Raw genomic sequence first — 24900 nt, 5'->3', positions numbered from 1 at the left:
GACAAAACCTCATGCTGTTCTTCTGAGTGTCTTCTTAATAGTTTACATCAGCCTTTGTTCTCTCTTTATGTTCATAGTCTGGAAACTCAGGTGAATATACACAGTATTGTCTAGGACATTTTTATCCTGTGCCTGGACTTTATGGATATGCTACTCTGTATTGTCTAAGCCCTGGTTGGTGTTGTTCAAATCCACCAGGCACTCCTTGGAAACTCTATGGGGCAGCTCTGCTCAGTCCTATAGGGCCGCTTTGACTCAGAATCGACTCGACGGCAGTGGGCTTTGGTGTATTATTTATTCATAGTTGATAATAACAGTTTAGCATTTAATTGTTTGATGTGAATTAATTTTTGTTAGAAGTTGTAACAATCACCTTATTTCTTTAGTATGTACATAGTTAAACATAAATATTCAACATTTAGTAAATATTTGTTGATTAGTATAATCTGTATTATGTCTACATTAATACTTAGCAATCTTAAACATTTCTCTTCTGTAGAACATTACTTTTAAGGAAAAGGATAGAGACAGTGGTATAAAGAATTTTGTCCACAGAGTTTTAAAGATTATAACAGTTTCTCTTTAATTGTTTAAAAAATAGGACATCTTAGTTGAAGAAAACAGTTTGCAAAACAGCATGTATGGTAAAATACATTTTTGTGAAAACACCACTGCCAGAACATGTAGGAAGATATTTGGAGGGAATAATTTTAAGTGAAATATTAATAATGGCTCTTTCTGGTTTTTCAGTTTCTGAGTAGTCTTTTATCTTCTTCATCCTCATTTTCTGTCTTTTTTTTTTTTTTCTAATGAATATGCGCTATGCTTATAATCAGGGGAAAAAAAGTGCTGGCTTAGTTATGAGTTGCTGTGTTAACTAATGTATTGTGACTTTTCATTTCCAGAAAAGACTTAATGGAACCTACATGGATGCAGCCTGACAGATTGAGCCCACGAGTTCACCATACTCAACCACAGCCCCTTGTTGGAACAGCTGGAAATTTACTCTCCCATCTCTTGAGTCTAGAGCATGTAGGAATTTTGAATAAGGATTTTGAATCTATTTTACCAACCAGGAAGAATCATAATATGGCTTCAGGGCCATTAACTTTTACACCTCAAACATATCTGACCTCACCAGCTGCTCATCCAGATGCCGTGTTAAAACCTAGTGCCAGCCAATATAAGAGTAAACTGGATCGTATTGAAGCCTTGAAAGCAACGGCCGCTTCTTTGTCTAGCAGGATTGAAAGTGAAGCCAAGAAATTAGCTGGGGCCAACATTAACTATGGGTCAGTATGGAACACTGAATGTGATATGCAGCAGGCACCCCAAGAAGATGAACCTTGGACCAAGGCGATAAGTCCACCTGTGAAAGAGGATACTGAAGATGTTTTCTCTGCCCGAATTCAAAAGATGCTGGGAACTTGTGTATCTCATGCAACCTTCGATGATGATCTTCCTGGCGTAGGCAACCTTAGTGAATTTAAAAAGCTTCCCGAGATGATCAGACCTCGTAGTGCCATATCAAGCTTCAGAATGAGATCCCCTGGTCCCAAACCAGAAGGGCTGCTGGCACAATTGTGTAAAAGGCAGACTGACTCTTCTAGCTCTGATATGCAAGCCTGTTCCCAAGAGAAAGCCAAAATGTCACTTGGTTCCAGCACAGATTCAATCAGTGAAGGGCCACTTCTTAGTGAGGGGAGTCTCTCTGAAGAAGAGGGAGGCCAGGATGGGCGACCCCTTTTGAAGGTAGCAGAAATCTTAAAAGAAAAGGAATTTTGTGCTGGAGAAAGAAATACTTACGAACCCATCAAAGAGTTTCAGAAGGAGGCAGAAAAATTCTTGCCACTTTTTGGGAACGTAGGTGGTACACAAAGCAAAGGACCGTGGGAAGAATTAGCGAAGGGAAGTCCACACAGCGTCATTAATATTTTTACAAAATCGTATCAGTTATATGGAAAAGGTGAGAAGAATATGTAAGCCTGGTAATATTTGTATGTTATCTTAAGATAAATTACTTCATACCTTCTGTATAGTACATATATACATAAGTACACAATTTTATTGTTGATTATAAGGATAATGGAGACTTTTGTTGTCCATATTAGTCATCTTCTAAATTATCTGTAGCCTTTAACTAGAGTATTAGTAATTTGATCTTTAAAATTTTATTTCTTAGTTATTGTCATAAAACAGTAGCTGACTGGTATTTGTAGAAAATGTTGATGTAGTTTAGAGAAATTTATGTGTGATGTTCAGGATTGGTATAAAATATTTAAGTGTATACAAGTTTTTCTGTGACTGTAGTTATGTATTTAAATAGAAAATGAGTCTATTTCTGAATTGAGTAATTTGTGAATTATTGGGAATATTGTGGTCAAGAATTGAGGGGGCAACTGTATTAACATTTCTGATTTGGAAACAATTCTATTACTATTTGTCAAAATTAATTTTAATAGCAGTCAGACTTTGAATAGCAATGTAGCTTGATAGTTGGATCCTGAAACAATAACTTCTAAAGTTGCCCTCTTATTCCTGACATCCTGTAACATAACTTTCCTTTTCTATGATGAACTTGACTCTATTCTTCCTGTGATAGATTGAGTCTACCCCTCTTGTGCTGATATAACCTTGAAATTTTCAAGTTGGAAGGAGTTAGGCTGAGCCTTAAGTCAGCTATTAATACTATGGTTTTGTATTTCTACCTTACATAGTGAAAAAATTATTTGATAAACTGATATCATCTGCTCATCTTATACTCAATTGGGTATCACATTGTAGTTTCCTAGAATTCATATTTAGGCACTTCTTTATGATATTGCGCAGACCTATATATGCTGTTTTCTTTAGCCATTTATTTCTGTAGATGGTAATTTTAAGGTAGGCTTTGATTTCCTTTTTTAAACATTTTATTGTATTTTAGGTGAAAGTTTACACAAGCAAATTAGTTTCCCATTCAACAATTCATACACAGATTGTTCTGTGACACTGGTTGCTGTCCCCGCAATGTGTCAGCACTCTCCCCATTTCCACTCTGGCTTCCCCGTTTCCATCCCTCCAGTTTCCCTGCCCCTCTTTACCTTCTCATCTTTACTTTTGGCCAGATGTTGCCCGTTTGGTCTCATATAGTTGGTTGTTCTAAGGAGTGCATTCCTTACTGGTGTTACTGTTTATTTCAGAGGCTAGTTTATTATTTGGCTGAAAGGTGTCCTCTGGGAGTGGCTTCAGTTCCAGGTTAAAAGGGTATCTTAGGGTGATAATCTTGGGGTTCCTCCAGTCTCTGTTATCCCAGTAAGTCTGGTCTTTTAAAATTTTGAGTTTTGTTTTACATTTTTCTCCATTCTAACTGGGACCTTCTGTTGTGTCATTGGTCAGAGCAGTAGGTGGTAGTAGCCAGGCACCATCTAGTTCTTCTGGTCTCAGGCTAGGGGAGGCTGTGATTTGTGTAGGCCATTAGTCCTGTGGACTAATCGCTTCCCTGAGTCTTTGGTTTCCTTCACTCTTATGCTCCAGATGGGAAGAGACCAATATTTTTTATCTTAGATGGGTTCTTGCAAGCTTTTCAGATCCAAGAATCTACTCACCAAACTAGGATGTAGAACATTATCTTTATGAGCTATGTTATGCCACTTGACCTAGATGTCTCCTGCAACTATGGCCCTTAGCCTTCAAGCCCAGTAACTCAGACCCACGAGGTGTTTGGATATGTCTAAGAAGTTTCCATAGCTGTGCCCACTAGGTACTCTATTACATATATGAATATATATGCAGCACATACAAATATATATATACAGATACCCACAACTATACCTATATATGCATGTGCATGTACTCCCATACGCCCTCCCGCATCTATAGAGCATACATATCTACCTGTGTAACCCTTCAAAAATTTTTGGTTGTTACTACTTTTGTTGCAGAATTATATATATTATAGTGTAATTATAAATTATATATATTATATATATATTATTTACTGTAGTTGTCTGTTGTTTTTGCATACCTCTCTGTGTCTGCATTTACTGTGGTCACGTTTTGCTGACCTCTGCCATATTGTGTTTTTGCCTTTCCCTTCACAAGACTGTGTCTGCTATCTCATGATTCTCCCTTCCTCCCTCCTCATCCCTGGTAACCATCAAAGAACATTGCTTTCTGTGTGTAAACCTATTCTTGACTTTTTTATAAAAGTGGTGTCACACAATAATTGTCATTTTCTGACTTATTTTACTCATAAGATGTTTTGTGGACTCGTTATTCTTTATTGTTGCATAGTATTTGATGGTGTGTGTGTACCACAATTTGTTTATCCATTCTCTCATTGATAGACACTTAGGTTGTTTCCATCTCCTTGCTTTTGTGAATAATGCTGCAGTGAACATGGTTATGCATCTGTCTATTCTGTCACTGTGCTTACTTCTCTAAGATACATACCTAATAGAGGGATTGCTGGATTATATGGTATTTCTATTTCTAGCTTTTAGAGGAAGTACCGTACCATTTTCCATAGTGGTTATGCCATTTTACAATCCCACTAGCATTGTATAAGAGCTCCAGTGTCCCCACAACCTCGCCAGGCATTGTTGTTTCCTGTTTTTTTTTTTTTTTTTTCATCTTTGCCATTTTTGCAGGGATGAGATGGCATCTCATTGTAGTTTCAATTTGCATGTCTCTAATGGTTAATGATCATGAGCATCTCTTCACGTGTTTGTTAGTCACCTGAATGTCTTTGGTGAAGTGTCTGTTCATGTCCTTTGCCCATTTTTAGATTGCTTGCTTTTTGTTGTTGAAGTGTCCTATATATTTTATAGGTTAGACCCTTGTCAAATATACCATTGCTAATATTTTTTCCCCAGTCCATAGGTTCTCTTTTTACTTTTTTGGTAAAGTCTTTTGATGAGCTTAAGTATTTACTTTTTAGGAGGACTTAGTTACCTAGTTTGTCTTCTATTGTTTGTGCATTTTTGGTTATGTTTGATAGTGTATTTATGCCATAGGTTAGGACCCCTAGCTTTGTCCATATATTATCTTCCAGGAACTTTATAGTTTTAGGTTTAACATTTAGGTCTTTGATCCACTTTGGGTTAGTTTTTATGTGTGGTATTAGGTATGGATCTTGTTTGATTTTTCTGCAAGTGGATATCCAGATTTGCCAGCACCATTTTTTAAGGAAACTATCTCTTCCCCATTGAATGGACTTCAACCCTTTGTCGAAGATCAGCTGTCTATAGCTGGGTGGATTTACTTCTGGGTTCTGAATTCTGTTCAGGGGCAGATTATCCAGTAGGCAAGGTAAGCATGGCATTTACTTTGTTAACCAGATCATCTGTAGTGAAAAATTTCACATTTTTTCACAACATCAAAGATTGTGATTCTAGGTATGGCTGGCATCTGTCTCTCTTCTGACCCTACAGCACCTTCCTGCAGAATCAAAACCTCTTTTCAAATTTATAATCCCTGACAGGGACAGATGACCCAGTAAGCAAGGTAAGCACAGGCTTACTTGTGCTCACTTACTAATCTGTAGTGAACAGTTTCACATCAGATGTGAAAAAACAGGTGAAATTGTTCACTACAGATTAGTAAGTATGCACAAGTAAGCCTGTGCTTACCTTGCTTACTGGGCCATACCCCCCGCGATTCTGTTCCATTGGTCTGTGTGTCTGCCGTTTTACTAGTACCAGGCTGTATTTACTACCGTGGCTGCATGGCAGTTTCCAAGATGGGAAATGTGAGGCCTCCTGTTTTGTTCTTCAGTAATGCTTTAGCTATTTGGAGCCTCTTTCTTTTCCACTTAAAGTTGGAGATTAGTTCTTCCATCTCATTAAGGAAAGTTGTTGAGATTTGTATTGAGATTGCATTATGTCTATAGATTGCTTTGAGTAGTATGGACATTTTCACAATGTTAAGCCTTCTAGTCCATGAGCATGGTATGTTTTTCCATTTATGTAGGTCTCTTTTGGTTTCCTGCAGTAGTGTTTTGTAGTTGTCCTTGTATAAGTCTTTTATGTCCCTGATTAGATTTATTCCTAGGTATTTTATCTTTTTGAAGGCTATTGTAAATGGTATTGTTTTCTTTAATTCCTTTTTGGAGTTCTCCTTGTTGGTATAGAGGAATTCAGCTGATTTTTGTATGTTGATCTTGTATCCTGCCTCTTTGTTGAACCCTTCTCTTAGTTCCAGTCACTTTCTTGTGAAGTCTCTGGAATTTTCTATGTATAGGACCACGTCATCGGTAAATAGTGATAGCTTTACTTCTTCCCTTACCAATTTGGATGCTCTTTATTCCCCTTTCTTCCCTTATTGCTCTGGCTAGGACTTCTAGTACAGTATTGAATAGGAATGGTGATAATAGACATCCTTAATTGTTCCCATTCTCAAGGGGAATGCTTTCAATCTCTCTCCATTGAGAATAATGTTGGCTTGAGATGATCATGTGATTCTTTTCCTTTGTTTTATTTATGTGGTGAATTACATGATTGATTTTCTAATGTTGAACCACCCTTGCATCCCTGGTATGAATCCCACCTGATGGTGATGTATTATTTTTTTGATATTCTGTTGTATTTTATTGGTTAGAATTTTGTTGAAAACTTCTGTGTCTGTGTTCACAAGGAATATTGGTCTGTACTTTTCTGTTTTTGTGATATCTTTGATAGGCTTTGGTATCAGGGTTATGTTGGCTTTATAGAATGAATTAGGAAGTATTCTTTCCTTTTCTGTGTTCCGGAATACATTGAGTTGAATTGGTGTCAGCTCTTTTCTGAGTGTTTGGTAGAACTCTCCAGTGAAGCCATCTGGGCCAGGGCTTTTTTTTTTTTTAATGACATCTTCAATTTCTTCTTTTGCTATGGGTCTGTCTAGGTTTTCTACCTCTGCTTCTGTTAGTTTAGGTAGATAGTGTGTTTCTAGATTTGTCCATTTCTTCTAAGTTTTCAGATTTGTTGGAGTACAATTTTTCATAATGTTCTGTACTAATCTTCTTTATCTTGGTTGGTTCTGTTGTAATGTCACTCATTTCTTTTCTTATTTTGCTTATTTGTGTCTTCTTCTTTTTTTCCTTTGTCAGTCTGGCCAGTGGTTTGTCAACTTTATTGATCCCCTCAAAGAACCAACTTCTGATTTTGTTGATTCTTTCTGTTGTTTTTCTATGTCATTTATTTCTGCTCTGATCTTTGATCATTTCCTTTCTTCTGGTGACTGTGGACTTCCTTTGCTGTTCCTTTCCTATTTGTTCAGGTTGTCAGGTTAAGTAAATTGATTTTGAATCTTTCTTCTTTTTTGATGTGTGCATTTATTACTATAAATTTTATTCCGAGCACTGCTTTTGCTGTGTCCTGGAGGTTTTGTTATGTTGTGTCTTCATTCTTATTTGATTCCCAAAATTTTTAAATTTGTTTTTAATTTCTTCTGTGACCAAGTAGTTTTTAAGTAAAGTGCTATTCATTCAATTTCCTTATATTTTTTTTTTTTCCTTGCTCTTTCTGTCATTGATTTCTGTATTTATAGCATTATGGTCAGAGAACATATTTTGTATTATGTCGATGTTTTTGAATTTATTGAGGTTTGCTTTGTGGCCTAGAATATAGTGTATTCTGGAGACTGGTCTGTATGCACTAGAGAAGAATGTGTACTGTGCTGCTATTAGGTGATAGGAGGTCAAGTTGGTTGATTGTGTTATTTAGATCTTCTGTATCTTTATTGAGTTTTTTTCTAGTTTTCTGTCCATCGTCAAAAGTGATGTGTTAGTGTCCTATTATTATTGTAGAACTGCTTCTCTTTTCAATTCTGTTAGAGTTTGTTTTATGTATTTTGGAGCTCTGTCATTGGATGCATAGGTATTTGTTATTGTTCTGTCTTCTTGGATTGACCCTTTAACCATTATATAACACCCCTTTTTGTCTCTTATAATAGATTTTCACTTAAAGTCTGTTTTATCCAAAATTATTATTACTATTCCTGCTTTCTTTTTAGTACTGTTTACTGAATATATTTTTTTCCCATCCTTTGATTTTTAACTTGTTCATGTCTTTGTGTCTAAGGTATATCTCTTGTAGGCAGACATTATTGATGGGTCTTTTTTTTTTTTCTTTCTATTCTGCTTCTCTTTGACTCTTGACTGTGCATTTAAGCCATTTGCATTCAGTGTGATTAATGATAGGTCTGGATTCATTGCTGTCATTTTGTTATACTTTTTTGTGGTGTTAATGTTTTCTTCCTCTTAATTTTTTGTGGTGAGTCTTTTTGTCTATGAATTTTCTTTTCCTATCAGTCATTGTTGTTGCTTTTGTTTAATGCACCTTTCTGGTTTTGTTCTTCTTTATTTTGGTGAGTAAATATGTTTTTTTTTATGGTTACCCTGAAGTTTACCTTAATCCTCTTAAAAATGAGAACAGCCTGTTGTATCTTGAAATCACCTTGACTTCCTCCCCATGTAGAAATTCTGTAACTATATCATTTATTCCCCACTTTTATTTTGAAGTTGTCATTGTTTACAGCTTAATTTTTCTGGTTCTCTGTAGTCAGTTTTTTAGCTTTATTTTGCTTTTGTGAAATATTTATCTGGGTTGGTGTCTGGGTGATGTTGTCACATGTCTTTATCTCACGTTGTTGTTTGATATCATTGGTTCTCTATCCAAAGGATTCCCTTTAATATTTCTTGTAAGGCCGATATGGTTTTTACAAACTCCCTTAGTTTCTGCTTATCTGGAAATGTCTTAGTTTCACCATCGTTTTTGAAAGACAGTTTTGTTGGATATATGATTCTCGGCTGTTCTTTTCCTTCAGGATTTTATATGTGTCATCCCATTGTTTTCTTGCCTGCATGGTTTCTGACAAGAAATCAGGACTTAGTCTTATTAATGCCTCTTTGTAAGTGAATTTTTGTTTTTCACCAATTGTTCCTGAAAGAAATTATTATCAAGGGATTTGTCCTGTATTTCATTGTTTCTTTCATCTGTTGATTGATTTCTCCTTCTGTGTCCTTCCATTGAGTTATCCATTTCTGATATTTTATTGCTCATCTGAATTTCTAGTTCTTGTTTGTCATTTTGTTCTTGTATTGTTCTCCTGAATTCTTCTAAGGTTTTTTCTATGTTTTCCTTGATCTCTTTGAGGATCCTAATGTAAGCCCTTTAAATTTCTTCTCCGATAGTTCTATTACTGTTTCTTCCTCTGAAAGGTTTTTTTTTTCTTTATTTTGCACACTTGTTTAAGCTATCTTATCCTGTGTTTTCATAAGATTTATTATTGTCTTCTGTCTCCAAGGCATTAACCCAAAAACCAAACCATTGCCATCGAGTCGATTCTGACTCATAGCGACCCTATAGGACAGGGTAGAACTGCCCCATAGAGTTTCCAAGGAGCGCCTTGTAGATTCGAACTGCCTACCTTTAATGGTTAGCAGCCCTAGCACTTAACCACTGTGCCACCAGGGTTTCCCCAAGGCATTAAGGTGTTATTTTAATTATTTGTGTATTTATTGATTGATTGTATGTTTGTTTTGTCCTATTTTTTGTTTTGATATGTCAGAACAGGCAAAGTGGGTGTGCTCTTCTGATGGCTGGTCTGGCAACATGGGAGTGCTCACCAACTGTTGCTAGGTGGGTCAGCAGTGGCAAGCAGCCCTGCATGCCTCACTGTTCAGTGGGCTTGCGGGGCAGCTGGGGGCAGCCTTCCTGTGCTCCTCACACTGGATCGCTGCTGGCTTTGCTTCCATCTGTGTTGGGCCGGCTGACAGGACACTTCTGCTCAGTATCTCTCCTCGTTCAGTGTTGTCATTGTTTCTTCTTCCAGTTGATGTTTGATCTAATTCTTTATCCTTTCATTTGATGCTCAGCTTTCCAGAATTGTTGTCTGTATCTGTTTCAGTTGATTTCTCTGGTCTTTGCTGTAGAGAGACGACATCGTGTGTCTGACTAAACTGCCATGTTGAGCTGTCCAGGCTTTGATTTCTTTTGATGAACTGAAAATGTGAAAATTAACACCTTTTTTCTCCTTAAGAAAATTGGATTTATTCCGAAATTCCATTAGATTTTTATTAAAGTTTTATGGCTGTACTGAAATATTTAGGGATGTAATGATATCTCGGGTTTGCTTCAAAATAATCTGGGAGGGTAGGGTAGCAAATGGGATGGTAGGAGGTTTAGCTGAAACTGGATTGGTCATGTACTGATAATTGTTGAAGCTGAGTGATGGGTACATTGGGTTCATTATGCTATTTTCTCTACTTTCATGTATGTTTCAAAATTTCCCTAATAAAAAGTTAAGCATATATGGTACATATTAAGGTAAACTAAAAGGAATTGTTAATAAAAGCAAAGCAAAGCATTTATAAGTCCATGCTGTTAATCTCCATGATATGGATGCTTTGGTTATAGTTTATTTTAACCATATTTCATTTATTACTTTTGACAGGATTTGAAGACAAGCTGGAAAGAGGGGCATCAGCAGTGCGGCCTTTAAATACCATCAAAACCCCTCTAAGCAGTGTTTCTTATGAAGATGACTTTGTTTCCTCTCCAGGGAGTGGGACTTTGACAGAAAAAAAATCAGCTCTTGAATTTATGTAAGAATACATCGACAGTGTGGAATAAAACCTGAAGAGTGAAAAAAATGGATATGTGAAAACCATGTCCTGAACATTAGTCCAATTTTTCTTGTTTAAAGATATACGTACAGGCTGCATATAATGATTAAAAGCATAGCCATTGGATCTAGACTGCTTGCATTGGGGCATGTCACTTAACCTTCCTTTTCTCAGTTTTCTTGTGTGTAAAATGAGGAAAATAATAGTACCTTTCTCACAGAATTGTTATGAATAGTCATTGAAATACAAAGTATTTAGAACAGGGCCTTGAACATAATAAGGAGAGTATAAAAAAAAAAAAAAAAGGAGAGTATAGGTTGTTGTAAATCAATTTGTAAATCCCCAAGAGCTAATAATATTGGAAAACTATTACATGGTATGCTAATGTAAGAAGATGAAGAAATGGTTTTCTGTGATTAAACTGAGGCAGATCAGATAGATCCTTGTCTCCATGGTCCCACTTAATAATTCTTTTTTTTTTTTATAGTCAGGAAAACATCTAAAACGTTACAATACTTTGAAAAATAACAGTAATTATGATGATGATAACAGTGCTCTATTGAGCACTTAATGTGCAAGGCCGTGAGAGGAGTGAGGGGCCTTACCTATTCTAACTCATTCTTACAACAGCCTAATGTGGTAATTATTATAATTATTCCCATTTTAGGGAGGAAACTGAAGCACAGAAGTTACTTGTACAAAGTCACATAATAAGTGAATCAAACTTTGCAGGAAAAATTTGCTCCCTAAATTTTGTTACCCTATAAATAAATCTGTGGTCATTTATATTTGATATCATTTTCTTCACATACCACAAGTTGTAATCCACATAAAATGATTAGATGATTTTATAAAAATTAGTGAAATCTAGTTGTGCTAATATAAAAACTATTATTAAAATTATATCAGGAAAAGTATAGTTTTTAATTTTGAACTCTAACAAAAAGATTAATTTTTAAATCAGAACTTTGAGTTTTAATTGTGGTGACATTTGAAATTACCAATCATTATGATTTGGTGCATTTTATTTTCAGGTTGACCATATTAAAAGTATTGTTCTTTTTATAAGATCGGGAAAATAGTTACATGAAATTGTGAATTTGAATACAAATTTTCCAGTATCCAACATTATGTATTTTTCTCTTAAGTATCTGAAATATGTATTTTTATTGGTTTCACTGAGGTTTTTCTCCATAGTAAATTCAACCACAAGGAATAACCCAGGCTTGTTTTTTGTCAGTTGTCGTCAAGTCATTTCTGATTCATAGCAGCCTGTCTTGTGCAGAGTAGAATTGCTCCATAGGGTTTTCAAGGCTGGAACCTTTTGGAAGCAGATCCCCAGGCCTGTCTTCTGAGGTGCCTCTGCGTGAGTTTGAACCACCAACCTTTCGGCTAGTATTGAGCACTTAACCATTTGTGCCATCCAGGGACTCTAGGCTTAGTGGTAGTAAGGAAATAAATAAGAAAAATGGAAGGCATCCTTGATTATAGTTATATTATCCTAGTGATTAAATAAATTTTTGCATATTTATAGTTTTAGCTGTGTTCTTTCTGTCTTTAACTCCTCTTACTTATTCTTTGACAGTGTTGGTGGTAGCAGTTCAGGCATTCAGGAGGAGCATTCTAGCAGAAAGTCTGCCTATCTTTCCTCTGTGGACATTACCTCCGAGCATTCATCGGGTGCTCAGTCTGCTGCATCATCTCGTTCATCTACTTCTTCTAAAGGAAAGAAAGGAAAAAAAGAAAAGATAGAACGTGAGTGGAATTCTGCATGGAAACGTCATTGTCTTCACCAGTGATTTTGTAGTGGGATCTAAAGTTGTGATTTGATTCCATAAGAAGTTATGAGAATTTCTCGATGATTGAAATAATACCATTTGTTACATAGCAGTTTACATCTTTTTCTTAATATAAAAGTAATACATTTGCATTTGATAAAAAGTTATGATTTATAAACAATTATACAAGAAATACAAATCAGCTCAGACATATCACTATTAACATTTTCGGCACCTATTTTCCAGTATATACATGCAATCCCACACACACACGTATACACATTTTTACTTAAAAAATACAGAAATGTGTATCGTATTGTCTTATAACTGCCTTTTTTTACTTAATAGTATGTCTTGTATATCTCTGTGTCATTAAATGTAATACTCAAACTTCCTTATCTGTTAAAGTAGAAATAATAATAGATACTTCTTACGGTAATATTGAAGCTTAAATGAAATTAATGGAGGTAATATGTACAGTTACTGTGCTCAGTATTGGGCACTGGCAACAGTAAATATTTTTGAGTGATTGAGATATTCTTCAGTCTCCTCAGTTTTACTCCTGGCTGTAGTTTACTCTGTAGAACTAGAGGTGAGATTAGGCAAACGTGTGTTTTTTTTTTTTTTTAATTTATTTTGTTGTTGAGAATATACACAGCAAAACATGCACCAATTAACTGTTTCTACATGTTGAATTTTGGTGACATTGATTACGTTCTTCTGGTTGTGCTACCGTTCTCACCCTCCTTTTCTGAGTTGTTTCTCCCCCATTAACATAAATTCATTGCCCCCTAAAGTTCCTGTTTGATCCTGTATAGATAGTTCTTAAAAGAGCATAATGTTCAAGGCAGACGTTTTTTCTAGTTTAGCTAAACTACTGTTTGGTTTTAAGACTTCAGGGAAATATTTTTGGTTCAAGTTTTAAAGAATATCTTAGGGTAATGGTTTCGGGGGTTCGTGTAGCCCCCATGGCTCCAGAAAGTCTGGAGTCCATGAGAATTTGAATTTCTGGACTGCGTTTTCCCCCTTTTGATCAGGATTCTTCTATGGACTCTTCGATCACAATGTCCAGTAATGGTAGCCAGGCTCCATCCAGTTCTTCTGGTTTCATGGCAGAGGAGGCATTGTTCATGGAGGCAGTTAGCCACACATCCCATTTCCTCCTCCCTTTTCCAGACTCTGGTTCTTCTTCTGTTGCTCCAAGCTAATAGAGATCAATTGTTAAGGCAAAGACCTTAATTCACAGGGTGGCCTCTAGCTAGGAAATAATTGTTTCCAAGGTTGTTTTTCCTAATTATAAAAATAAACCGTGATCATTGAGTTAAAAAAGGGAGGGGGACGGGGGGGCGAATTTAAAGAAATTGGTCAAATACAGAAAACTATTTAAAAATAAAAAAAATCACCTGTCATCCCACTACCTAGAGGTAACCAATGATAACATTTTTACTAAGAATCCTTTCAGACAATTTGTAGGCAGATGTAAATAGGAAATTTTATATTCAAGTAGTCACATTTTATAAGGCGTTTTGTTCTGTTAGTAGGTTATACGTATCTTTCTTCATTAGTAAGTACGTATCTACATTTTTCTTTGTAATGACTATGTAATGTTCTGTTATTCAAAGATTTATAGTTTAGTCAGTTTCCCATTGCTGAACATTTAGGTTGTTTTCTTTTTGCCAGTATAGATACTGCTGCATTGAATATGCCAAAAAATACATCTTTGTACATTGATCTCCTTCTTTCCTTTTGGGGAAGAATCCTGGAAATAGTGGAGCAAACAGTATGCCATATTTAAATTTTTGATACATTTCCTGAGTAGCCCTTCGGAAAGCTAGTGCCAGTTTATACTTCCACTATGAGAGTGCTGGGAGGAGTTTTTTTTTTTTAAGGAATTATTTTTTAGATTATTAACTAATATAACTGTCTTGCAGATTGGAAGTGTTCTGAAAGTTTTAGGTAGGAACTTTAGAGATCATTTTACTAGTGCTTCCAAAGTCTGTCTTGTCTTGTTAAATATTGGTTCACAACGGGATAGGCTGTTTCACAGGTGTCGTGAGGAAAAAAAGAGCTTCATGGTCCCATAAATTTAGAAAATGCTTTTAAAGTGAAATAGGTTTCTTCCCTATCATTAATCCTTTTTAACATACTAATAGGCATTGTTTATCTTAGGACAGGGATTAGGCTATTACATGAAGCTTTTTCCAAATTTGTTTGACTGTAGAATCATTTCTTCAGTCAGCACGTTATGGAATTAGAATTCCAGCTGAACATAGTTTAGGGAATCGTGATCTTGCTCACCTGTTTTATCTTGCAAACGTTAGAGTTTGTTAGTGACCTACGGTCACTAACTAGTTATTGGCAAAGCTTGGATTCTGAAGTCTGACTCCCGAACCAATATATTGCAGATAAAGAAACGCAGCAAATGCAGAAAATAGCATTTGTGCTACAATATACTACACAGTTTACCCTGTACTGCAATATACTGCACAATTTACCCTGTACTACAGTATACTACACAATTTACCCTGTACTGCAATATACTACACAATTTACCCTGTACTACAATGTACTGCACAATTTACCCTGTACTACAATATACTACACAATTTACCCTGTACTACAATGTACTGCACAATTTACCCTGTACTACAGTATACTACACAATTTACCCTGTACTGCAATGTACTGCACAATTTACCCTGTACTACAGTATACTACACAATTTACCCTGTACTGCAATGTACTGCACAATTTACCCTGTACTACAGTATACTACACAATTTACCCTGTACTGCAATGTACTGCACAATTTACCCTGTACTACAATATACTACACAATTTATCCTGTACTACAATGTACTGCACAATTTACCCTGTACTACAATATACTACACAATTTACCCTGTACTACAATGTACTGCACAATTTACCCTGTACTACAATATACTACACAATTTACCCTGTACTACAATGTACTGCACAATTTACCCTGTACTACAATATACTACACAATTTACCCTGTACTACAATGTACTGCACAATTTACCCTGTACTACAATATACTACACAATTTATCCTGTACTACAATGTACTGCACAATTTACCCTGTACTACAATATACTGCACAATGTACCCTGTACTGCAATATACTGCACAATTTACCCTGTACTACAGTATACTACACAATTTACCCTGTACTGCAATATACTACACAATTTACCCTGTACTACAATGTACTGCACAATTTACCCTGTACTGCAATATACTACACAATTTACCCTGTACTACAATGTACTGCACAATTTACCCTGTACTACAATATACTACACAATTTACCCTGTACTGCAATGTACTGCACAATTTACCCTGTACTACAGTATACTACACAATTTACCCTTTACTACAATATACTACACAATTTACCCTGTACTACAATGTACTGCACAATTTACCCTGTACTACAATATACTACACAATTTACCCTGTACTGCAATGTACTGCACAATTTACCCTATACTACAGTATTTTTTTTTTTTTACAGTATACTACACAATTTACCCTTTACTACAATATACTACACAATTTACCCTGTACTGCAATGTACTGCACAATTTACCCCGTACTGCAATGTACTGCACAATTTACCCCGTACTACAATATACTACACAATTTACCCTTTACTACAATGTACTGCACAATTTACCCTGTACTGCAATATAGTACACAATTTACCCTGTACAGCAATATACTACGCAATTTGCCCCATGCTACGATATGCTGCGCAATTTGCCCCGTGCTACAATATGCTGCGCAATTTGCCCCGTGCTACGATATGCTGTGCAATTTGCCCCGTGCTATGATATGCTGTGCGATTTGCCCCGTGCTACGATATGCTGTGCAGTTTGCCCTGTGCTGCGATACGCTGCGGGATTTGCCCCGTCCTACGATACGCTGCGCAGTTTGCCCCGTGCTACGATATGCTGCGCAGTTTGCCCTGTGCTGCGACGATGTACTGCGCAGTTTGCCCTGTGCTGCGACGATGTACTGCGCAGTTTGCCCTGTGCTGCGACGATGTACTGCGCAGTTTGCCCTGTGCTGCGACGATGTACTGCGCAGTTTGCCCTGTGCTGCGACGATGTACTGCGCAGTTTGCCCTGTGCTGCGACGATGTACTGCGCAGTTTGCCCTGTGCTGCGACGATGTACTGTGCAGTTTGCCCTGTGCTACGACGGTATACTGCACAGTTTGCCCTGTGCTACGACAATATACTACACAATTTACCCTGTACTACAATACACTGCACAACTTTAAAATATCTTCATAGATTGAATGTATGAATGTAATCAATATGATTCACCATAGGTTTTTAAAAATTCTAATCTGAAACATGAGTGGACGAAGTATAGGTAGTGTTTTGTGGCTTTCAGTTTCCCTGATCCCTTCTCACAGTGCCTAAAAACCCAGTATCTCTCCAGGTTCTAAAATCAGTGTAACATTTATTGTACATTCTCCACTTGGTGGCGAAAGAATGTCTGTATGCTTTGTACAAAAACTGCTGCAGATGCCACCTTTCCCCATGCAGTTGAAAGTAGTTGGTAGATCAAAGTGGGAATCATAAGAAAAAAAATTTTTTAATTTATCTTTAAAACATGTAAATGTACTTTGATTTGGCAATCCTTTAATGTAGGGATAAAACATTTTCTTTGTATATGGGTTCCTTGATTAGAGTGTAGGTTCTTCTTGCATAGACCATTGTGCTGTTTACAATTTCTAATTGTTTGAAGTCAAGAACAGTTTTTAAACTGTGTATTTATTTTTGAAGAACAATTATTAAATGATTAAAGTGTTCTTATTTTAAAATCAGTGCATCTTTATTATAAAAATATTAGATGTAGCCAGCTTACTTTTCTAACCTAGGGATCATAAATAAATTTTAGACTATAAAGTCCTTTCTGATTGATTAGTAACCCCTTAGAGTATTTCTGTGTCCCCCTCCCCTGATTATGATAGCGTAATCAGTATTCTTATATCTAATTCATGGTGCACATCTTTAAATAGCTTCCTACAATGAATTGCAATAAGTGAAGTGGAATTTCTGAATCAAAGGGGAAGCAAAATTGTTTTTATGCATATCTTAAATTGTCTTCCAGAAAGGATGTATCAGTTTACAGTTGCATAAAAACAGTATGTGAATATCCCTTCCTCTGTCTACTGTATGATACTAGGTGTTATTACTTTAAAAATATCTGCTAATCTAATAATGAAAAATGGCATCACGTTGATATGATTTGCATTTCTTTGCTTGATAGTCAGGTTTCATTTTTTTTATATACTTGTGGCTGTTTTCTCATTTTTTCTTTTTAAACCAAATTTTAAGTGAAAAATTGTTCACTGTATCACTGTCGGTACAGCATTATATAGCATATTTTTCACTTTTCGTTTTGCTTCTTTATATATCTGTATTGTTTAAAAATATAGCTGCCATTAATATGTACATGCACTATTCTGTTTCTTTTTCAAAAACTGTAATAAGCACTTTCTTGTGATGCTGCTTCACCATACCATTAGAGTAAACCGTGCACTAGACAGAGAGTCGTGAGGCCTGGGTTTATGTCCTGTTTCTGCTGTTGACCGTATATCCCTAGGCAAGTTGTTTAGCCTCGTAGATCCCTGGTTTCCTCACCAATAAACTGAGTATCTGCACCCACTTCATAGGGTGTTTAAGAGCAATTTGATAGTATATATGGAAAGCATTTTAAACTGCAAAGTGCTATTGAAATGTTCTTGTTACTATTATGCATATAATTTAGACAGTTATTCTTTTGGAAATGTAGATTGAATCTTTTTAAACTATGGAAGTTAAGCATTGAATGTAATTAATAATTTTTACACATCTGAATAATCTTTTTGATTTGTATAACCCTATAAGTAAGATTATACTGAGTCATAGCATATGAACATTTTTATGAGTCTGGGTACATAGTTCTTGCCATAGAGTTTTTCAAAAGGATTGTGTAGTTCTATTGGCAGCTGATGAGTATATAAATTTTCTCCTAGCTTTGGGTTTTATCCTTAAAAAACTTCTTTTTGGTTACTTTTTTATAGGAATAAAGTAGTACTTTATTCTTGCTTAAAGTACTTGTCTTTTATTACCAGTTAAGTACAATTTATTTTTTAACAGTAAATCGTAGATATTAATGGAGGAAACTTCATTTTCCTTAAATGGAGACAGAAGGGTGAGCCTTTTTATTTTAGATATGAAAAACAAATCTTAAATATAGGACAATTAAAAAATATTCTGGTGTGTACCTTTTATTATTTTATTGAAATCTAGTTATCAATTGTCTCTCAGTAGCTTCTGATGCTGGGAGTCAGCTTTATAAGAAATGTACTTTACAGGGTTGGATTCACTTACTGGAAATGTTCAAAACTCTGTTCTTGATGAGGAAAAAATACATTCCGGCTCAGAACGTGGCTCCCATCAAGGAAAGAAATCTGGGACCAGCAGCAAACATTCTGTTAAAGATTATGAGCAGACTCTTGACACCGACAGCATGTTGGAGGATCTTTCTGGACATTCTGTGAGGTAAAGTAATATATATTTTATACTGTAATTCATATATAATTGAAGTTACAATATCACTGATATTCAAGGAAGGCATTTAGTAAATTTCAGCGTTGTACTCTCCTTAACTTTGTGTGCCCAAGCTACTACAAAATTCTGTACTTTCTGAATAGGCTTCTGTAGTTTTGTTTATAGCTCTAGTCTCCTGGGTGAGTGTGCCTGGCTGCTGAATGAGAAGTTGGAAGTTCAAGTTCCTCAGGAGGTACCTGGGAGGAAAGACCTGGTGATCTACTTGTGAAACATCAGCCACTGAAACCATACGGAACACAGTTCTATTCTGACACACACGGGGTTACCATGAGTTTGAGTTGACTTGATGACAACGGTCTTTTGTCTTTTTTTTAATCTGTATTTTAGAATATGGCCATCTGTCACCTAAACTGTTAAAACCTCTCCTTCGGGAATCCTCTGCCTCTAGCACAACTGCCTTTCTTTCCCGAATGCCATTGCCACAGTTGTTTCCTTGGCTCAATCGTTTGACCAAGCTACTCCCCTCCTTGGAGTGCTTTTGAAGGTGACAGCTGCCCCACAGAGCAATGCTAAGTACCTATTTGTAGTATTTTTACTAGACTACTACAAACTGTCTCACTTCTTTTATCTACTTTTGCTTCTCAACTGTATTCTACTTTTTCAGCATAACTAGTTAATATTCTTTTGGTCTCAATGTTTATTTCTTCCTCTGAAGTTTTCTCTCCTGTTCAACTTACTAAACCATTCAGGCAGATTTTGAATCTCAGTAATTCTTACAGCCTTCCCAAACTGATTGAAAGCAGAGTCTTATCTCTTATACTGATTATGGAACTTGCACATTGTTTTTTTTAATCTTTTTAAAATGTTATATCATGCACTTAGCCTGATGGTTATAAATAACTTTCAGTTATTGCTTCATGTATGGTTCCTACTCCGTTGTCAATGTGATGTTTTATCTGCTGCACAGGTTTTGTCTTTTTGGAAATTTAAGCCCTGTGAAGACATGGATTTATTTATTTTTTAAACTAGCTTTGTGCTTTTTCGAGTACAGTGTCACATGTAGATACTACCATTTTTAATGCTTCATGTTACAAAATAATGTGGCATCATTAATACCGTAATTGTATTTAAAATTAAATTTAGGTTATCAGTGATTTTGGAATTCAGTCTTTCCTTAAAAGAAACTCTGATGATTTAATTGGGAAGGTCTACAGAGTTAAACATTTCTAAGAAAGGATCCATAGCCAAATAAGTTTGATGACTCCCTCATACTAGAGTCTAGGCCTTCCTCACCCTGGCCCATGGAGATTCACGGTGGATAAATATTTTGAGGCTTTGATAGGACCTCCTCCAGCTTTTAAAAATAAGTTGTTTAACCTATTTTTTCTTGTTTGGTTGTAGGCGCACTCTGCCCCCAGGCCTTTTCCCTTTATTTATTAATTTTTTTTTTATGACAAACTTAATAACATTCTTAGAAACATATTTTTGGAAATGCTTATCTAGGTGAATCTTCTCTACAAAGCATTTATAAATTCATCTTATAAAACCATAAAGTGGGAGTCAGATCACTTTTTTTGTTTGATACCACATTGGAATTCTTTAATGGAAATCTACTCGGAGACAGAAGTAATGATAATTCTTTTTATGTTTCATAATTGAAATGTCAGACTACTGTAAGTAGTATTTTCCTAAATCATCAATAGGAAATTAAAATAAGTTAGTGCCTCTCAAGACATTTTTATTAAAATATTTTCATCCTGGGAATAAGAGAAATTCTTATTTTTGAAACTATCTCATCATTTTATTAAAAGCTAAAAGCAAACTTGTTTTAGTATGTTAACTGTGCTAATATCCTTCATAGAGTATCTTTGATTGATTTATTCAACAAATAAATATTCAGTGCAAGGCAACATGCTTGCTATTAAGAGAAATATATAAAAGAATAATATATGGTTCCTGCTTTGAGGGGCTAGACATGTGCCTTGAGTTGAGTTAAAAGCTTAAGTAAGAGCTGTTACAGTCAAACTGTTCCAAGAAGTTACTTCTTATTAGAAAGCTCTGGAAAAACTATAACATTAAAAGGCAGGTGGAAACAAATGGACATATATTAAATACTTACAGATGCATAGTATGAAAATAATTTTTTGCTATGAGTCTTTTGGGTTAAGAGGAATACCAAAAAAAAAGATTTTGAAAATTCTAAGTTTTCAACAGGGCATCTCCGGATGGTGTAAATGGTGATGTATTCAGCCGCTAACCAAAAGGTTGGGTGTGTGAGTCCGTTTAGAGGTGTCTCAGAAGAAAGACCTGGTGATCTACTTCCAAAAAATCAACCATTGAAAACCCTGTGAAGCACAGTCCTACTCTGTCACGCATGGGGTCACCACAAGTTGGAAGTGACTCAACAACAATTGGTTACTGAGTTTTTAATGCAAATCTTGACATTTTGGGCCTCTTTCACAGACATATTTTAAGATACTGTTATAAGCTAAGGCTTGACCTTAACCTTTATATATACTGTAATTTTATTGCTCTGTAAGGTCTAACTGAGGTGTTGTCTTACACTGCAGTGATAAATGTACATTGTAGAAGAAAGGGTTAAGTGACAGTCTAATCGAGAGACTGCCGTTCTGTTTCATTGGGGCAGGATTTGTGCAAGTTAACGTAAAAGAAAGTTATGCATGTTGTTCTTATGGACTGTTTGGCTTGTTCTTGAGGGTAGTTTTCCTTTTTCTAATGTCTTTATGAAACAAAACTTCTAGTGCCTCATCGGAGAAGGGAAGATCTCAGAAAACTCCGACTTCTCCTCTATCTCCAAGTTCTCAGAAATTGTTGCAGTTTGACCTTCCGGGAACTTCAGTGGAAAAGACTAAGTCCTCAGTAATAATACCTCCAGCTATAACAGCATTTAAACCTAATACAGCCTTCACGGATATTAACCTAACTGCCGGTAGAACAACTTCAGATATGGCTTCAACACCAGGTGAGTAGATCCATGCAGTTGTAAGTTTTAAAATAAGAGTAATTTTTTTCTGAAAATTTCTTTTGCTTCAGTTCAGCCATGGGGAAATGTTATTTCTAATGGATGTGATTACTTTTTCAAGTATTGAACAAAAACCATGGGGGAATTTAAGTCTTGAAAAAAGCGTGAGACATTTAAGAGTGGCAATTTTTTCCCCCATATTGCCAGCATTAAATATTAGTTAAAAACACAGTTGACAAATGTATTCCATATATGTAATCCTAAGTGTGAGTATGTACACATATAAGCATGAATAAATATGAAGGAAGTAACTGTCTTTCCTACAAAGGAAAGCACATTTGGTTTTTGGCTGTTGAAGTGAGAAATAAATTTTAGAAGTCTGAGATAAAATTTCATGTAAACTTTTTCATTTGACAATTGTTACGCCCCCCAGGTTCTAAGCGCTTTTCCCCTGCTGGTCTCCAGCATCGTTTGGCAGCAGAACTCAGTTATTTGAGTGCCATCGAGGAGTCCATGCGCCAGCTATCAGATGTAGAAAGAGTTCGAGGTATTTCACTTGCTCAGCAAGAGAGTGTGTCCCTGGCTCAGATCATAAAGGTATTTGTGGAGTTCTCTTTCTCTTTGGCTTTTTGTAAGTTTTCTCTCTTTTCTATGCTATTTAAAAGAGCATTAATGATGAGTTAAAGGATACGTAATTCTGGGTCTCCGATTTGAGGAGGGCATTACATGACTTTTTATACAGCCTTACCACCTCTAGAGAATATAGACTGTTTCGCACTATTCTAGAAGAGACGAAAATATATAGATATCAGATTGTATGGAAAGGTTCTTGGTGAAAGAGAGACCTTCTTTTGGTTAACATTTGTATGAAACTGCTCCTTCAGAGACACAGTAAAGGAGTCATAAAATTGTGAGGTGTGAAGCATTATCTTGTTTTTTTTACACATAGGGCATAGTTTTACACATAGAACATCTTCCGAAGAGGTGCTATAGCTTTTGCTTTTTACAGGTTTTTGGTATCAGTTCCTAGTCCTGTATGCCTTGGAAATGTTTTTTGGTACTACATTATTTGAGGCAGAGTAGGTGGTCATTAAATATTTAGGTAAATGGTAAGTGGCTGGTGAATATCCTGTTTTTCCTTTAAGGTCCTAATTTGTTGCTTCAAATGATTTGTATTAGGAAAATAACATTGCATTTATTTTAGTTATTGTGTTAAAATTCTTAGAGTTAACATTTATCATTTCTTTATTTTGAAGGCACAGCAGCAACGCCATGAAAGAGACTTGGCCCTTTTGAAATTGAAGGCTGAACAAGAGGCTCTGGAGAGCCAGAGACAATTAGAAGAAACTCGAAACAAAGCAGCGCAGGTGACATATTTTGCATTAAGTACTGGTTCTTTAAACCTAAATTTAGTGTTCTTCAATTATATAGGAATGAATCAGAAAAGACAAATAATATTTTGGTGCTTTATCCTGTACGGGATAACTTCGTGCCATTTGATTCTTGTAGCAACCTTGTGAAATTAGTGGAGAAGAATCCTCCCCAATTTAGGGAAGTGATAACTAAGGTACACAGTAGTTATTTGTCCATGGGCGCATCAACTAGTAAACAGTAGTGTTAAAACTCAAACTGTGGAATATAGATATTAGTCAAGTATTTTTTTTAATAAGGCATTTGATCCATGAAACAATTTTATAAATTAAAAGCTAATTTGGGATTGGGGAGCTAAAACATAAGTTCTCTTTTCACCCTCTTTTATTTATAGGTTCATGCAGAATCATTAAAGCAGGTGGTTAAATCCCAACGGGAAGCAACTGAAGCCCTGCAGGAGACAACGTATAAGATGGCCGCTCAGCAGACAGAGACTGCTCGCCTCACCTCCGATGCAGCACGCCACATCTGTGAGGTGAGAGCCACGAAGGACCCTTTCTGTTTCAGTTCTTTTCAGTCAATCTGACTAACTTTGGTCGTAGTGGTAATGGGTTTCAAATTCATACTTTTCAACAGTGACTCTCAGTGGGGAACCATACTCTACTGAAATAAGAGCATATTATACATGTAAATGATGTAGAGGCAGAAAAAACATGGAGAAGCACTCTAAATTTCTGCCATCTAGTAAGCTTTTAAAAAAAAAGATGACTTCATTGATGCATAATTTACAAAAAAATACATCCATTTCAAGTATATAGTTTGATGAGTTTTGACAAATATATACATACATCTGTAAACACCACCCTAGTAAAGAAATAAAATACTTCCATCACCCCCAGAGAGTTCCTTCATGCCTGTTTGAAGTCAGTCCCCAACTTTGGCTCCAGGGAGCCACTGATCTTCTTTGTATAAAGATGTTTTATTTTTACCCAGAATGGTGTTTGTGTCTTTTCTTTTATTGTACCAGGGATAAAGCCAGAGATAGTTTTACTGCATCTCTATGTAGGATATCATAATCTACAGTAATAGTTTCAGTTTATTTTAGCAGTTGCATATGTTGTAACTTTTTTTTTTTTTTTTTTTAAACTAAAGCTAGGGCTATTTGTGACATAATTCAGTTATTAAAAATCCATGAAGGGGGATATGCAAATAAGTATAGAGTCTGTTTTCTCACAAAAATTGTAATCAGCTTATTAGAGAACATTGACAAAGATTTCAAAAATACCTGAAGTCATCAGTAGAAGGGTTATCTTAAGACAATGATTAAATAAATACCAATGAGTAATACATATACCAGTTGCAGTAGTGGTTAAGAGAAGGGAAAATGTATTTCACATTGCTGGCCAGAAAAGACTTATAGAGGAAGTAGTAATTGAATTGACTTAAAGGAAGATGTAATTTTTGGTTTACTATGGGTTATTATAGCTTATATGACTTAAAGGTTTTCTGTACAATTCAAGTCATATATTGTTATAGCTGGGTGAAACCTTAAGAAATCATGTAGTCCAACTCCTCATTTTTATAA

General features: G+C 35.7%; 1 protein-coding gene across 4 annotated transcripts in view; it reads left to right on the top strand.

Moving 5' to 3' along the window:
• Nucleotides 1–24900, top strand: part of CEP350 (centrosomal protein 350) — a 197690-nt gene that overhangs the window by 80187 nt on the left and 92603 nt on the right. For all 4 annotated transcript variants that reach the window (XM_064276564.1, XM_064276565.1, XM_010590972.3 and 1 more), the window contains 8 exons: nt 906–1966; nt 10417–10567; nt 12174–12343; nt 18766–18952; nt 21724–21944; nt 22378–22541; nt 23201–23311; nt 23710–23850. In XM_064276564.1, the coding sequence (XP_064132634.1) occupies nt 906–1966; nt 10417–10567; nt 12174–12343; nt 18766–18952; nt 21724–21944; nt 22378–22541; nt 23201–23311; nt 23710–23850 (2206 nt within the window). The remainder of the gene's footprint in view (nt 1–905; nt 1967–10416; nt 10568–12173; nt 12344–18765; nt 18953–21723; nt 21945–22377; nt 22542–23200; nt 23312–23709; nt 23851–24900) is intronic.

The sequence above is a fragment of the Loxodonta africana genome, chromosome 25 (genome assembly GCF_030014295.1).
Source record: "Loxodonta africana isolate mLoxAfr1 chromosome 25, mLoxAfr1.hap2, whole genome shotgun sequence".
Taxonomy (NCBI): Eukaryota; Metazoa; Chordata; class Mammalia; order Proboscidea; family Elephantidae; genus Loxodonta; species Loxodonta africana.
This window is presented reverse-complemented; position numbering and strand designations above follow the sequence as displayed.